The sequence below is a fragment of the Pteropus vampyrus genome, unplaced genomic scaffold (assembly GCF_000151845.1).
Source record: "Pteropus vampyrus isolate Shadow unplaced genomic scaffold, Pvam_2.0 Scaffold18, whole genome shotgun sequence".
NCBI lineage: Eukaryota > Metazoa > Chordata > Mammalia > Chiroptera > Pteropodidae > Pteropus > Pteropus vampyrus.
The window spans coordinates 3058651-3076809 of NW_011888799.1; the positions used below are offsets into that span (position 1 = coordinate 3058651).

The 18159-nt window shown below is 34.7% G+C and overlaps 1 protein-coding gene across 6 annotated transcripts in view; it reads right to left on the reverse strand.

Moving 5' to 3' along the window:
* The window catches only part of KIF6 (kinesin family member 6), a 412344-nt gene that overhangs the window by 264565 nt on the left and 129620 nt on the right, over nt 1–18159 (reverse strand). For 3 of the 6 annotated variants that reach the window (XM_023527554.1, XM_011354825.2, XM_023527557.1), the window contains 3 exons: nt 16021–16164; nt 14995–15081; nt 9028–9131 (listed from right to left, as the gene is read on the reverse strand). In XM_023527554.1, the coding sequence (XP_023383322.1) occupies nt 9028–9131; nt 14995–15081; nt 16021–16164 (335 nt within the window). Of the gene's footprint in view, nt 1–4740; nt 4784–9027; nt 9132–14994; nt 15082–16020; nt 16165–17760; nt 18129–18159 lie in introns of those variants that run through there. The other 3 variants (XM_023527555.1, XM_023527556.1, XM_023527558.1) reach the window with 3 other exon arrangements.

Consider the following 18159-nt stretch of genomic DNA (forward strand, 5'->3'; position numbering starts at 1 on the left):
GTATATCTGCATTTATTTAAATGTTCTTTGATTTTTACATCAACATTTTAAAGTTTTCAGCATACAAATCTTGCACACATTTTGTTAGACTTATATTCTTAAGTATTTTATGTTTTTTTTGATGCTATTGGAAATGAAGCTGGCTTTTTATTTCAATTTCTAATAGTTTGTTGCTAGGATATAGAAATACAATTGAGTTTGTATATTGACCATATATCCTACAACCTTGCTAACCTCTTTTTATTACTTCTAGTAGCTTTTTTTGTAGATTCTTTGGGGCTTTCTACATAAGCAATCATGTTGTCTGTGAATAAGATAGTTTAATTATTTCCTTTCTAATTCTTTATATCTTTTACTTACTTTTCTTGCCTTATTGCACTGACTAGATCCCTTAATATGATAATGAATAGAAGCGGTGAGAAAGAAAATCTTTGCCTTGTTTCTAATTAGGGAGAAAGAATTCATTCTTTCACTGTTAATTATTATATTATCTATATATTTTTTGTAGATACACTTTATGAGGTTGTGGAAAGTTCCCTTGTATTCCAATTTTACTGAGAATTTTGCCCAGGAGTAGACATTGAATTTTGTCAAATGCTTTGTCTATATCGATTGAGATAACCAAATGAGTTTTGTTGTTGTTTAGTTTGTCGATATGGTGAATTACATTGATCAACTTTTGAAAGTTAAACCAATCTTGCGTTCCTGAGATAATCCTCACTTGGTCATGATTTATTATCTTTATATTTTGTTGGACTCAATTTGCAAACATTTTATTAAGTATATTTTATCCATGAGGGATGTTGGTTTACAGTTTTCTTGTAATATATTTGTCTGTTTTTAATATTAGGGCAACACTGGCCTTGTAAAATGAGTTGGGAATTATTCTCTCCTTCTTTGTTTTCTGGAGAAGTTTGTGTTTAATAGCTATTATTTATACTTTAAATGTTTGCAGAATTTTCAATGATGCTATCTGAGTCTGGAGTTTTCTTTGTTAGAAGGTTTTTATTACAAAATAATTTTCTTAGGACTATTCAGATTCTCCATTTCTTTTGAGCGAGCTTTGTCTGTGTCTTTAAAAAATTTGTCAAATGTATCTAAGTTAGCAAATAAATTATTCTAAATCACTCATAATATTCCCTTGTTATCCTTTTAATGTCTCATATTTCTACATAGTTTACTATTACTACTCTGAGCCATAAAGGAAGGGAGATGTTTTTTTCCCATTGGAAAATATCTGAAAGTGCAATATTTATCTTTTTAAAATTTTATTTAGTTTCAAGTATATAATACATTGGTTAGACATTTATATAGTTTATAAAACAATACCCCTAATTGCTCTTTCTCTCCGATGGCTCTCCACCTAGCCATTACATTAATGCTATCTAATGTAATGGCTAGGTGGAGAAGTATAATTTGTACTTCTTTAACCCTTCACCCCATTCCCCATGTGATGCTCCCCATTCCTGTGACCATCTGTCAACTGCTAATTTGTACTTCTTTAACCCTTCACCCCATTCTCCCAGCCCTCAACCTCCCTCCCCTCTGGCCATCACCAGATTGTCCTCTATATTTGTGAGTCGTTTTTGATTAGTTTGTTCTTTTTATTTCTCAGATTCCACATATAATTGAAATCATATGGTATTTATCTTTCTCTGTCTGACTTATTTCACTTAGCATAATAACCTCTAGGTCCATCCATGTCATTGAAAATGGTAGGATTTCATTTTTTTCAATGGCTGAGTAATATTCTATTGTATATATGAACCATAACTTCTTTATCCAATTGTCTGTTGATGGGCATTTAGGCCGCTCTCATATCGTGGCTATTGCAAATTGTGCAATATTTAATTCTATATAAATAGGTACAATGGGAGGGAATGGGGGTAATGTGGCTAAATAAAAACATAAATTCAGTTGGCAAACTGTCTACAGTAAGTTTGAGTGTAGGGAGATGTGGTTCTGTAGATCCTGATTATTTCCTACTTCAAATCAGATCAGAGAATTTTGGAGTGGATTTTTGGTCTTCACTACAGTATTATATCAACTCAATATCAGTCCTCCCAAATTTATATCTTCAGTCTCAATCTTCAATTCTCAATTTCAGAATTCAACCCATACATTCTATATTCCTTCATTATGTTAAGAATTTAACATTTCTTATCCTCAACCAATTCCTTTTCCTACTTTTTTCATTCCTTGATAACTGTTTTAAGTCTTGAGCTTTTACTATTCTCCCTTCTTTATATTTTATATTTGTAACTATCACTTCTACTGAGTCTTCGTCAACAAAATCTCTCACATTTGTCTCTTCCTCTATTTTCACTGTCATTACTTGAGTCTTTTCTCTCATCATCACTCCTAACCTGATTGAGGTATCTTTCTGATTTCTCACTCCTGCTGATTCTATTCATTACTATCAGAGTAGTAGCCATAAAAAAATCTTCATAATGTAAATTCTTTCATGGTCACCCTAATAAAATTAAGACTCTTGTTTTATTTTTCTCTTTGTACTTTCTGCTCTCTGAAATGCTCTGTATTTTAGTAATTCATCTTGTTTATTATTTCTCTCCCCACTAGAATAAAGCTCCATAAAGCAAGGCCTTTGTTCTATTCATTCCTACATTCTAGCACCTAGAACAGTGCCTAGTATAAAGAAAGATTACCATAAACATTACTGAATAAATGAATGAATTGCAATGCTCTCAAATCACAATGTTTCCTGGTCACCACTAAATAAAATAGTAGTGCCTCCACATATGGTTTTCATAATCCATCATGAAGTCACCATTTATCTTCTAATCCTGTTCTTCAATTCTTCCATAAGAATCTCAGGCTCCTGCCAGGCCAATTTCAATCGGAGCCTCACTAGTGAGTTCTTCTTATATGCAAGCTCTCACACTGGCCCCTTGCTATTTTCTCCCTTCCTCATCACACTGTACATTCCCTCTCAGTACTACTGTTTATATATTCCCTTTCATCTTAGAATAGTACCTTCTTCCTCTTGACATCCTTTAAGGATTATTTAGCTTGCTCAATGGGTGATATCAGCAACAACTCCCCCATTTCTGAATTCTTACATAATGATTTAGTTTTTCAGTATCATAATAAATGAGGAAATAATGTATTAAACCATATGTAATAAAATGATATTAGATTTAAAAACATGTAGCTGAAAGAGTGGAAAGATAGCATTTAGTCCAATTCTCTCACTTTACACATAAGGAAACAAGCCTAGAGAACCATTAAAAAACTAATATGAGTAGAATTAGAACTCTAAGTAAAGTTTTACAATTCTCAGTGTTCATTTATTCTTTCCACTAATATACGCTCTTACTCTCTGTTCTATATATACATATATACGTGCGTGTAAATGTGTGCATGTGTGTCTATGTATTACTTCCCCAATAAAACCGTAATTTCTTGAAATTATTTTTTGTATTCCTGAATCACCTAAAACACCTATTAAAATGATTAGCATCCAGTAGGCGCTCAAAAAATTCAGGTTGAAGGATTTATTGACTTGCAAAATGTAACTAAGAGAAGTCAGAGAAAGACAAACACTGTATGAACTCACTTATAAGTGTAAAATAAAAAATGTTAAACTCAAAGTAACACAGATTAGATTGGTTGTTGCCACAGGCTGATGGTTGGGGGAAATGGGGAGATGTTGGTCAAAGAATACAAACTTCCAGTTAAAAGATGAATCAGTTCTGAGGATCTAGTGTACAGACAGCATGGTGACTATAGTTAACAGTACTGTATTATATACTTGAAGTTGCTGAGAATAGATCTAAAATGTTCTCACAATACACGTGTGTGCACGCACACACACACAAATGTACAAAAGTAACTATCTGAGGTGATGGATGTGTTAACTAGCCTTATTGTGGTAATCATTTCACAATACATATGTATATTAAATCATCACATTGTACACTTTAAATTTACACAATGTTATATGTCAATTATATCTCAATAAAGTTGAGGGAAAAAAAAAAGAACAAGATCCAGATGTTTGGAAGTTTACTTTGGGCGGATTTAAGCCCATGAGATCCAACGCAATTCTATTTCAAAAGTAAACTGTTGCTATGCTGCAAATATTCTACTCATTTAGACTTGTGCCAGAATATAATGCTTCCATCCTAGCCAGAGAATTACAGGCTTATTTATTTTTTATTTTTTATTTTATTTTTTTACCAGAAGAAGAAAGAGGTATGTGTTTAGAGAATTAATCAGAATCAAATCTTCACCCAAGAAGTTCTATATAAACATTAACTTGGCTATACAGCCTTTATCCAGCTGTCTCTCTTCAAATTTACACAAGCCAACCCTCCCCTCCCCCTCAAAAGATGTAAACTAAAAATATTCCGATAATGATGCTGACATCTAAAATCCTCTTCAATTGAAGCATCCAAGTCAATGCAACAAATGTTTACATTAAGAACTGATATGTTGGGAAATAGTTCAAAAATTTTGATAGGACTAGACATCAACAGGCATCTTTATATTGTCCAATGCATATTACATAGAATATATTATCTATTAAATATCTGCTTTCTGACACCCTTCACAGAATCCTTGATGGGAATGTCCTTATGCCATAAACCCGGTTAGTATAAACCCAAGAATCAGCAGGACAGAGAAGCAGACCAGAGCAAGAACATCTGCCCTTTGTCCTGCCAGGCTGTGGGGCTCTTCTTTTCTCCAATAACACTATCCCCCACCCACTCTTGTTACCTGGGGATTCTGGGCACAATGAGAGGACTGAAGCTGATTCATATCCCTAAATAAATGTACTGGGACCCTAGAAGAAAAAGAAGCAGTCTAATGATATGAAATAGTAGTGCCACATTAGGGGCAAATTTTAATTGATCTCTTTTACATTAAGATGATAAAAGTCCCTTAAATCTGATGAATTTAAAGTTGTACCAATATTCAATTTAGCTAATTATGGCAAAACACAACTACAAAAACAATATAACAGAAATAATAACAAAAACATTATCTGAATAATCCACATTGTCAGTATGAATAAACACCAAAGTTACTAGATTGTTGGGAAAACATATGCTTTGCTTTGGCAGGGTGGATGCAGTTTGCAGCATTTATTCTCCCTAACTGCTGATCAGAAATCATTAATAAGATATAATGTTACTTAGTATATTTATCGTGACAACAGAGAAATCATTTCATTGGGAACTGTTGAAACTTACTTATCAACACACAAACTAATTTTACATAATTCCTGAACTCAAAAAATTAATCATTACTATCTCTGCAATCTCATGATTTATTTAAATCTTTCATAACACTTACATTCTGTATCATAATTACTTGTGCTCATATCTGTCACTGAAATTAAACTGTGAAGCCCTTGAGAGCTGGATCCAGGTATTGTTCATCACCGTGTGCCTCAAAGGGCCTAGAATGGATTTTTGTGAGTACTAGAGGAACAATAAATGTTGAAACAATGAAAGAATGAATGAATGAACCAATTGCTCAGAAAAACTAACGGCAACCCTACATACTGTCTATATAGAACTTGTTCCAGTTGACATTTGTATATTTGTTATCTGTAGATCAAAGGAAACCAATTCATAATCTGAGTCCTTCATTATTTTAAATCTGTTGTCACAATTTTATTTCTCTGCGTTCTACCCCCCCAACTCCTGTGAAAAGCACATTTGAATGTTGTCAATAACTTTTAAACAGAAACATCCATTTATATAATAAATGGCAAGTGAGTAAAAGATATAATGTAAATATAATACAAAATTAGGTATCATGAAGAAAGTATAAAAAAATTGTTCATTATTTCTTATACTTTATACCATTTTTCTTTTTGTGAAAGTAGTCTGTGGGAGTCTTTTAAGAGAAGATCTAGGGTGGTCATTCTTCTGGATGAAAGTTTTTGTATGTCTGAAAAACACCTTTTATTTCACCTTCGCATTGAGTACTTATTTGGCTAGACTCAGAAATCTCCATTCAAAGTCCTTTTTTTGTTTTATTTATTTATTTATTTTTGGCACTAGAAATTCTTGTTTTTAGAATTGCTGATAGGAAGTCTGCTGTTAATCAGATTCTTGACTGTTAATAATATTTTTCTTCTCTGATAACTTTTGGAATTCTTTTTTATATTTTAAGGTTCTAAAAGTTTTCTATAATATTATTATATTGCTTAGCACATGCCAACACTTTCGTTCTGAAGTCTTGTGTTGTTTTTTTTTTTTGTTTTTCAGTTCTAAGAAATTCTTAGATATCATTTCTTTAACTATTGGCTCCCCAAAGCTATCTCTATTTCTCCTCCAAAAACTATTTGTTGGATATTGGTGAATCCAGAGCTATTCTCTATGATTCTTTTAAACTTTTTATCTCTTTATCCTTTTATATTCTGGAAGAATTACTTGGTCTCGATCTTTCTTGCTCACAAATTTGCCCCTTCATTTTTCATTTTGTGATTGAGCCACCTATTAAATTCACAATCTCAACAACTGCATCTTTTTTCAAAATCTCTCGATTCTGCTTTATAAAAATCAAGATCCTATTGTTGTTTCATGGATATATTACTATCTTTTATATCTCTAAAGATACTAATTGCTCTTCTTGTAAAGTTTAGTTCTGAAGCCCTCCAAGCTTCCTGTTCTTGTCTTTCTCGATGTTGGCAGTCCTCATATTTCTAGTAATTCCAAACTGTGAGCTCTTATTTTCAAGATTCTCAGCAACTTCAGCTTGGGCAGCCAGTCGTAGATGAGGGGCTGAAGTAGCCATGGGTACCTGTTCTCTTTACTTTTCTCAGTGAGAACTAGGGATGGACAGAGCTATGGATAGCAGCTGGTAATCAGAGCTTATCCAGTCTCTCTTTGTCCTGGGCAACATAAGTTACCTGAGGCCCTTCCCTATGTCTCTATCCTAAACAGGAACCTAAACACTGGGTAGAAAAGTGAAAAAGTGTGCAGAATTCATGGGACAAACTGCTCCTGCCACAATAGCTCTACCAAACCCTCATTGGCTGTTCCTGCTCTCTCCTCCTCCAAGTGCCACCACTTCTGGACTTGGAGACTTGATGATACTGTGCTCGTGTCTTGGGCTATCCTTTCTCTTGCCCATCTGAGCCGCATCTGTCAGTCTCGCAGGAATTCCTTGAACTCTCTAGTCCCTTGAGAAATTTACTTCTTGTTCTTGGGTTCTTGTTCTTGGCTAGAGATTCAAATGTTTCTTCATATCTGTTCTACAATTCCCCCGATTTAGTGCACTGGAGGGAACCTGCAACATATACTTACTCAATTTGACATCTTGAAACCATCACATTCAGAATTTTACCCTTAAACTGTGCACTCCTGAGCCATATGCATGGCACACAGAAATTAGAGAAAACACTTGTACTGTTTGATATGCTGGTCATTTCCCTTTTTGCTCTTAGATCCAATTTCTGCCCTTCTCTGACTCTGCATCGTGGGAAACTACATTCCCTGACTCCTTTTACAACTGGCTTTTGGGTAAGTTCAGCCAACGGGAGGCACTAGGGGAAGACTAGAAGGGGAGATGAGGGAGAAGCTAGGGCTCCCTGCAGGAATTATGTCTCTCATAGCACCTGTGGCTCTTCAGTGGCCCTAGCTTACATCAGGCAGCATTCTCATGGTCTAGCTCCTGCTGGTCAGCTTCAGCCTTAGGCTTTGGTGACACAACCTTCTACCATTGTCCCTTTGGTCCTAAGGGTAGGAGCTCCTGCTGTCCCTGATCTCTGGGGTGCTGCATCATTTCCACAACACTATCTCCTGTGCCATACATTTCCTATATTACATTCCTTTTGTTGCAAGGCCTAGAATGATTTTATCTTCCTGGCTGGACCTTGACATGGAAATCAAAATTCTGAAGAGACATCTTCAAAGTTAATATTTGGTAATTCCTTTCTTTGAGGGGAAGGGAGCATCGTAACAAAGAATTCTCAACTTGAGTTTTTCAATGTCTAAGATATTCCAAGTTATTTCAAGGAGTGACATGAAATTCTTTAAAATGTGAATCTGGGCAATATATTTCAGGTTAACTGCATTTATGCCACAAAGCAGTTTTGTAAGGAAAGCCTTAAGGGTCTATCGTATTATTAAACACAGTGTTCTAGAATTAAGAAATGCTATACAGAGGAGCAAAAGCTTAGAGTATAACGGAAATCTTACTTGAATTTCACAAGCTTTAGACCTACCTCCAGGGCAGCCATGAAGCAGTTTAAAGAAAATACTTTTATTATCTCTATTATTTAGCATTTTCTCTGTTGAGAGAGGGTTAGGTAAAATGGCACTATATCTTTAGAAAAATCTTGTGTAGCTCTATTTCTTATTTGGAAATAGAAAATACCACTGCCTTCTAAGTCTAGTCCATTATTATTGCTCCACAAATGCTTAATAGGCAGCACAGAAGTAGCAAAAAGCCCACCACTGTGGCTCAAGATTAGAGAGAGTATGAGAGCCACATTGTGTCACTGATACGCCATATGGCTACACATCTGAAGGCTCTGAACATGCCGCCCTTGTGCAAAGCCCTGAATACCTGCTTTCATTCCCATTTTGAGCATCTGAACTATAATATATGGGCCATCTATTTATTAAAGGAGAGAGCTTATTTTGGCATGGGATAAATTGGTGCTTGCAGCAAGATGCTGTTTAATACAAAGAACGTTTCTTGAATTCCGTTCAGGTCTGAGATCCACAGCTCAAGAGTGTTTGGTGTATATGTTTTAAAATCGCATGACTTTAATACAATCCCTTTTCTTCAGCTGGCATGAGAAGGACATTCCCATCCTCTATACGCTCTGTTCTTCACTTTCTCAAAGCTGAGGCGACAAAAACACTGCCAGCCTTATCCAGCATTTCATGGAAAGCTGCCACTCTTAACTGGCGCCTAAATGCAATTTCAGACTGTCCCAAGAGACCTTTTTGTTTTGAGGTGAATTCATAACACTAGGGCCAACAAAGAAGTTAACACAAACTTTCACTGTTAAAGAAAGAGAAAAAAACTCTGCAGGCTTACTGAAGGAGCTCTGCTTCTGTGAGCGCCTCTGTCCTCTGCTCCCCAGTGACAATGGCCAGTTCATCCTTCAGTTCCTGGATTTCCTTTTGTAGGCGTATAATCATCTATAAACGGCAAGCCGAGAGAGTAAATGTCAACTCCTCATTAAGGGGAACTTGGTGACAGAGAACGTACATCTTTTAAAACTATGAACAATTTTAAGGATACAGAAATGTATAGAGAATGGTATCAAAGGAACTCCCATACCTACCGCCCAGCCTTGTTAAACCTTAACATTTTGTTAAAATAGTTTAGAGTTTTTTTAATACTAATAAAACAATACTGATATAACTAGAGCCCTTATTCCAGTTCCCCTTCTGTCTTTCCTGGGGTAACATTAAATGGCATTTATTGGGTAGCATTTCCCAGCATGTTTTCATACATTTACTCCATTTGTATAAATGTAACTGTAAATAATGTATGGTATCATTTTGCATGCTTTAAACTTTATGTAAATGTTACCATACTGCCTGTAATTGCAACTTTTTTTCTCTCTCACATTATGCTTTTGAGATTTTTTATATTGCTTTATGTGGCTCTAGTTCATTAATTTTCATGGGTATATAGTATTTCAGTAAGGGAATACATCACCATTTACCTATGTCCCCTGTTGATGTAAAGAGGATTTTTACTTTTGCTGTAACAAACAGTGTTTCTGTGAACATTATAAATCTCTGGGCACATATATGAGAGTTTCTCTATAGTGTGCACTTAGAATTGCATGGTGTAGAGTATTGCATCTTCCTTTTATTATATATTGCTAATTTGCTCTTCAAAGTAGTTATATAAATTTACATTCTCATCAGCTATATATATAAGTTCTTGATTCCTCACATTTTTGTCACTATCTGTGCAGTATTGACAAACACTTTAATGTTGTCAATCTGGTAGATATAAAATGGTATCTCATTTAGTTCTAATCTGCATTTTCATGATTATTAGAGAGGTTGATCATCTTTGTATATGTATATTGGCTCTTTGGGTCTCCTTTTCTGTGAGTTATTTATTCACATTCTTGTCCATGTTTCAATTGAGTTTTTACTTTTCCCTTTTCATTTGTAGGCTTTTTTAATATTCTGGATGTGAACCTTTTATTAGTTTTATACAATGCACATATTTTCTCCCAATCTATATCATGTTTTTCACTTTGTGGTGTTCTTTTTGTTAAATGAAAGTTTTAAATTTCAATACAATTTTATTATCAACTTCTTCCCTCATAAATTGTATTTTTATGTCTTCTTAAATAAAATCTATTTACTTAAAGCCATAGGGATATTTTCCTATATGTTCTTATAAGAGTTTTAAATCCTTGCTTTTCACATTTAAGTTGATTTTATTTTGTAAAGTATGAGATATGGGTCTAATTTTAATTTATTTTTTATATAGTTAACCATTCAAGTTTTGCTATTTAAATTATCTTATATAACATGTTTCCACATATAAAAGTGTCTTTTTCTGGGTTACAAGTTAAAAACATTTGTCTACTTGACTATATGTATGGCAATACCACATTGTTTTAATTACTATGTCTTAAGAAATTTTGGCATCTAGATAGAACAAGACCCTTCAATCTTATTCTTTTTCAAAATAGATTTGACAATTCTTGGTCATTTACTCTTTCATGTAAATTTTTGACCTAGCTAGTAAAATTCTACTGAAGGCCCTCCTCAAATTTTAACAGAAAATAAATTTGATTAAAAGGTTAATTTGGCAAGACTTAGCAAACGAATGATGTGGAATCATCACATCTGTAAACATGGTATGGCTTTCGACTGATTCTTTTCAATAAAGGTTTATAACTTTCTCTATAAATATCTTACATGTTTTTAATTATTTTTCCTAGTATTTTAAAGTTTTTGTTGCTATTATAAATATAAGTTTTGTAAAACTGCATTTTCTAATTGTTGGATTTTGATGCATAAGGATGCAATTCATTTTATGTATGGATTATGTACTATATAATTTTCTGAAAATTAGTATGGTTGTTTATCATTAAATACTCTTGAGTCTTCCATTTAAGCAATCAAATTATCTGCAAGTAATGACAGGTGTTTTTCTTTTTGTTCGAATCCTTATTAATTTTTTAAAAAACACTGTCTCTATTCTAGCTAGGACTTTCAAGTACAATGCTTAAGACTCTTGTCTTATTCCCTCTAACATTTTACCTGTAAAATGTTGGCTGCAGTTTTTGGTTGATACTCTTAACTACTTTAAGGATGTTCACTTATAGTCAAAGTTTGGTGAGTCTTTTCAAACTATAAATATGTGTGAATGTTTAATGTCATCAGGTGCTTTTTATGCATCTAGTGATATGATCAAATAATTTTTTAAAAACTGTAAATATGATGAATCACCTAAATTCATGTGTTTTTTTTTTTTTTTTAGTATGAACTACCTCACATATGAAAAGGTATGAGAACACCTTGTACCCACTGCTTAGCTTAAGGGAACACCAATGTACCTACTATTTAGCTCAAGAAATAAAACATTACAGGCTCTTTTGAAGCTCTCGTTCTTGTAGAATCTCCTGTAAATGAATTTTCCATTACCACTACTCTAACTTTGGTGTTTATTTTTCTCATGGCTATTTTTTTTTCTTTTTTACTATACATTCATATATTTTCTAATGATAGATTATCCTTAAATTCTAGAAATAAACCTAACTAGGTCACAATATCACATATCATTTTAATGATCATATGATTATAATGCAAAGTTCCTAAAATAAAAATTAGCAGGGTGAGTCCAATTTTATTCTTCGATATTTGGTAAACATAAAAAAAAAAATGAGTCTAGTCCTTCCTCCCTTCCTCCCACTTTCTCTTTTTCTCTCTTTTTGGTAGATTTAATATTGTTGAATCAGTTTATTTATTAGTTGTAGATTTATTCATGTTTTTAAACTTCTTGTTTTAGTTTCAGCATTGTTTTTCTAGGAAATTGTCCATTTTGTTTAAGTTTTCAAGTTTATACCATAAAGTCATTCAAAGTATTTTTTTATTATTTTATTTACCATACCTATAGTTAAGTCCTTCTTTCATTCCAAATATTCTTGTATAAATTTGTGCTTTCCTTTTTTTATTTCTTCATTAATCTTTCCAGAGATTTGTTCATTTTATTAATCAATAAAAAGTCAACTTCAGGTTTTGTTGTTTCTTTCCATTGTATCTTCTCTTTGGTTTCTGTTTTTATTTATTTTTATACTTTTTAATTTCTGTCTTTTTACACTTTTGGATTTATCTTATTGTTCATTCTAAATTCTTGGTTTGGAGGTTACCAGACCAAGGGAGTTGTGTAAATTTGAACTTCAAACTCATGTGAAGCAGCGCCTTAGGATTTCAAATTTTCAGAGAAACCATATTTTGTTCTACCTAGAGTCTGGGTTAAGGCAAGAAAGCATCCCTAGCATCTTCCTAAGCCGGTAAAAAGATTTTTTCCTTACAGGTTCACCTTTTTACTGGTTTTATATTGGGGATGGAAGAGATGTCTTAGATCCATCAGCCATCTTCCAAGGGCTTTGGCTTCTATGCCTTTATGAAAATCCCCTTCACCCTTCCACTCCACGGCAAATGCAGCCTCAGCTTCTTTTCTGGGCTCTCGAGAATTCCTTTACTTCCTAAGGCCTCAGACATATATTTCAAGAGAGGCCTGTTAAATTTTATATAGGTGGGTTTCATATTAACAGGGCCAGGAGTTCCAAAGAACATGATACTGAATACTTTGAACATATCCATGTTCCTAGAATTTCATTTAAATGCACAGAATTGAGTGGGTTTTGGTTGTTTGCTTCCTTTCTTAGAATGTTGCCAGAATGAAAATCCTTAGATGGGAACTATGTGAGTCATTCATTGGTTCCCTTTCTCTACTAAACTAACATTGATGCCATATTTTCTACTTCTACTAAGGCTTTCAAAGTCAAATCTTACCAACAAATTATCTTCTGCCTTAGTGAATAAAAGTCTCAAGAAAGCGAACTTTTCATGATTTTGAAATTATTACAGTCACACTTCCCATCAAATTACTGCAGGTATTTTGGAATGAGGGACATCCTTAGAAGATTCTGCCCCATGTCCTGTCACCACAGACTCTGGCCTGTTCACAGTTCTTTTATTATTTTGTCTCTCTGAGGCACTAATACTTGTAAAGAAAGCAGGTCAAACTTTGCTGGTCCTGATCTTACAGAGCTGGTCCACATTTGCCGTTAAAGTTTGAGAGTAAGATATAGGAAATCCCATACAGGTTGTATTTTGAGTGATTTAGAGAATAAATTTTCAGTTGTCACTTGTACTTCAGAAAAGCTCTGTACATAAAATAATGCACAGGCATGTCAGTTTTTAGAAGCAATTAAAAGAGATCAGGAAACAGCACTTGTCAATTACCAGATTATTTTGCACCAGGAAGACCTCAACATTTGTTCAATTATCAGCTATTAGCTTTTTGACTCCTGATTTCTCCTTTCTTTAAATCTCTTTCAGACCTACATCAAACACATGATAATGTTTACCTTTCTTCAAATTCCTTAAGTTGCTTCAAAGAAAAGTCTCTCTAGCCAAATTTAAAGAAAAAACTTCCATTGTCTTATATGTTTATTTTCCTTCAATTGTAAACTAATTTTTGTCTTCAGGCTAATAACCCCATCGCTGTCTTTCTCATTGTGCACAGTAATGCTGAAGGGCTGCCGACAAGGCAGAGAAAACAGAAGAATTCGTCCCAGGAGTTCAGTTCCACTTGACTCATGCCTTTGAGTTGTCTCCTTCTCAGTGGGGGCACTGTGTGATGCTATATCTGACCAGGGCCTGTACTCAAAATAGATCCTGCCTCACCCATTGGTTTCTCCTGAAGAGAATTCCATCGGGGGAGCTCAAGCCCCGCAAGGTGAGCAGGATAAAACAGATAGCTCCATTATTCTTTTTTCCTCTTTCTTCTCTACTCTTCTATGGAATGATTTCAGGGGAGGAAGGGCAAACAATCAATAGGAAGTAGTTAATATGCATAACAGTGAATTTGAGATTTTTCTTTTGGAATTTGAGAAATTTGTAAATAAAGCACTGTTAGTAAGATTTCACATTTTTTTTTTTTTAAATAATGCATACTACTAAGCTTACACCAGATTATTATTGAGAAAATTTTAAAAAGAAAGCTTAGTGGTTTGCAAAGTAGTATAATCTTAATTGGAGGGCTACAAAATTGAAAATTTTTAGTTCAACATTTTCACTGCTGGTATGAGTTGATTTCATGTTGCATTTCAATTTCTAAAACAGTAACAAAATGGAGGAAAGAGAAAATATCTGCTTATAATGAGCAGCTGAATCATGTAACCTGCAAATATTTTCCCTTAAAAAAAGCACTTTGATAAAGCAGAATTCATTGCTGTAAAACTAGAAGCTTGGTCATTTTTCCATAAATTAAATCATTAAGTTTAAAAAATCTCTAGAATAAGCAACAGAACAGTTATGCAAAATATGGTTGTGTTTAAAAACCATCAGCACTTCTTTTCTCGATAAGCTTTTATAAAAGATGGTCTATTGTTATTGTCTCTAGAAGGTTAAACATGTTTTTTGAAAGGCTACCATATAAATATAACTGTGTATGACTTCATTGCATATGTTCTCAGCACTCACAGTGGAGTAATGGGGTCTGAAGGTGAGAGCACAGACCCTTGAATCAGACTAACTGTCTGAATCCTGGCTCTGCTACTTATTAGCATTGTGTCTCTGAGCAAGTTATTTAACATCTGTGTGCCTTGGTTTTGTTATCTGTAAAGTGGAGATAGAGATGGCATTGACTGATAAGGTTAAGAGAATCAAATGAGTCAGTATGTTTCCAGTACTTAGAACATTGCCTGGTTGGGGGAGTAAGTGCCCCCCAAGTTTAGGTAATCTTTGATATAGTACTTTGATTTTTTTAAAAGCCTAAACAAAAGTTACTTACCAATCTGGGATCAATTTCTTCATTAAGAACAGCTTCATTCTTTATGAGAGCCACTCGTTGTGCAAATCTGCAGGTGGATATAGACTCCTAAGAAAGCAAAATAACTCCTTAAAATGTTATGGCATAGATTAATTTTTGCTCCCAGGAAAAAGGATGCACATCTAAAGAGTGGTGTGTAATAAATGCAATGAGGAAACATGCCTCCAAATTAGAGAGCTTTGCTCTAGAACATTAGTTTTAATTAAAATTTTGTTTAGGCTTAATAAAATGACCAATGCCAAAAGAGTGTGTTGGGGAGGATCCTGAGGTCCTAAGTGGCAACTGGTATGTATTTCTCAACTACTCATCTGTTAAAGCAGGACCATATATACAAATCATAATCAGAGCAGGTACCATAATCCATGAACATGAAAGACTACAAAATAAATATTTGTAATAGGCCAAAAAGAGAAGATTTAGAGGAATTTTACAGTGCAATTGGGGCTTGGCCTTATTTGGAGAGGTATTCTGTTGCTTCTTGTTTCCTTCTTTGGGATAAAGTCTGGATTCTAAACATTAAACTGAAATGTATGAAACATCATCTGGCTCTAAAGCAATGCAGGAAAGCCATTTGTCAGCCAGGCCCTGCCAAAGCATCCTGGGTATTGTGCCCAGTGACATGTCTAGGGACATATCTTGGTGATGTCTCCAATGTATCTTAGTCATCATGAGCAAAACAGAGCAGAAGTTGATGGGTCTCCTTTCTCACGTCTCTGGTCAAGGTAACTAACCCATCAGCAAGTCTTCTGAAATTTGTGTATGAGGCTTCTTAAAACCATCCTGTGCTGTGTGAAGCCAGTTCTCAAACGGTGTAATTACAATGCTGGCAAATAACCCAAAGCTGTGAAATCTGTAGGGTACTTACCTCTGAAGGCATTCCCTCCTCCAGCTGAAAAGATGGAAACCCACCCAGGATCCTCAACTCCACCCTACAAACTAGCAATAAAAACTCAAAAGTGAGAACTCCAGAAAGAAGAAACAACATACGTCAATGTTCCTTTTCTCTAAAGAGAGTGTTGCAATCATGGTCGTCATGCAGTTCCCACCCAAACTGTCTCTTAGGACACTAGTCATCATGGAGTTTCTATATGGAATGTGTAAACGGTGTTTTTCTGAAAGGGCAATGATAACCTGTGGTAAGGTAGAGAAATAATGGCATTAGATTAGCAGAAAATGCACATCTGACAAACAACTGAGCTTCAGCTGCAATAATAATACAAAAGGAAATATTAATTAAATGCAGGGCAACACCCAAAACTTGGACTCAGAATAAATATCTTAACAATATTCAGTACAGTAAAGGTAGAGATGGAATGAAGAAAATGTAGCAAAAAAATACCATAATAAACCCTGTGATTTTTGGACAGATGATATAACTTGTATAAAATTGGTATAACAGACTACATTAGTATTCTGTTATCAGCTGTTGGGAAATTCATACAAAGACTCAAGAGGAAATCATGACAGATTTTAAAAATCCTACCAAAATTGGTCTGTATATTTCATCTTCAAGAAAAAAAAAAAAAAGAAAGCAGATAAGAACAAGAGACAGTAGAGGTGAGTGGTAAAAAAAATCACATTTTGGTGCCAGCTTGTGCAGGTCTAAATTCTAGCCTTATGAGGGGCATGTCACTCAACATTTTTGTCTCAGTCTCCTCATTTGTAGAATAGGAAAAAACAGTACCTAACTGATAGGTCGTTGGGAAGATTAAAAGAGTTAAAATGTGCAAATTATTTTGAGTAGTACCTAGCCTATAATAAGTGCTATCTACATGTTTGCTATCACGTAAGTGATACGGGAAGTTTATGTTGGTTCAACTAAGTTTTGCTCATCTTACTCCTGAGTGATTTAGGTACTTAACAGGAAGGTACTTGATGGACCGATGGTAGATGAATGAAAAGACTACTACTACTGTGAAGCCTTCATTTCTGAGAGTGGAAGAATGATTTCAAGAAAAATACCATGAGATATTTCCAAAGAAAGCTGCCAGGGGTCCAGGGTTTCCTGGGAAGAGGAATCCAGTGCCAGGATGCCCATTGAAAAACATCAGGATTAAGTCACCCACATATCTGACTTCAGGGCATCACAAGGTCCTGCTCTTGACAATACTGCCAACACATGCCATTGTTCTAGTCTTCGTACTCTCAGGTGTGTAATTCCCATCATTAGAACTTCTGTTCCTTCGATTTACAAAACAAGATGGGAGCATTGTTTTTGAAGGCTGTTCTGAGCAAAAGTACACAACTATACTACTGGTCTCACTTTAAGTTCCTGAGCACAGATTTTACTATAAACCAAAAATCTCACGATATTTCTCTTGAAATCATTCTTCCACTCTCAGAAATGAAGGCTTCATATCTTATCTTTTTGTTTCAAACTCTAGACAGCCTCTTCTCTCTGCCTTCAATCTGAGCTGATGGCTACACACCCTCTTACTAGATGTAAGCAGTCTGATCAGAACTATCTCATGCTCCATCACTAGATCCATAAACATTCTACCCTCCCCCTTGTTACTGTCCTGCTCCTAAGGCCTGCACTCCATCCTCTCCTTCTTCCCCGCTCACCTATTTTGCTCCTACGATTAACCCCTCTCTCTTCCAAACCATTTCTCTCCCTCACCTAGATCATTCCCAACCTACATGGCCACTATAGTACTAAATTAGGACGCCTCATTGCAAGGTCATCAGCAACTCCCACTAAAACAAAAACACTGATTGCCATCTTACTTGATTTCCGAGTGGAGTAAGCATTCAACACAGGCACTCATGACCTCCTGTAGGAAACATTATTCACTTGGTAATTAGGATGCACACTTTCCTCATTTTCATCTTTCTTTAAAAACCAGTTAATGAATACTTTTCTTTTTCCTAAATTATAAATATTAGAGAGCTACAGGGCACAGTCCTTGATCTTTTTCTCTTTCTTATCTACACTCTCTCGCTATGTAATCTCACCCAGTCTCCTAGCTTTAAATATATCTATATCCTGATGTCTCCCCAGTTTATATTATCAACTTCTTACCTGAGCTACTATCCTTGTGACAACTCCACATCACCACTTGGGTGTTTATTCTTGACTTTCTCTTCCCTCTACCTTCAGACTTTACCCATTATTATTTATTTTTT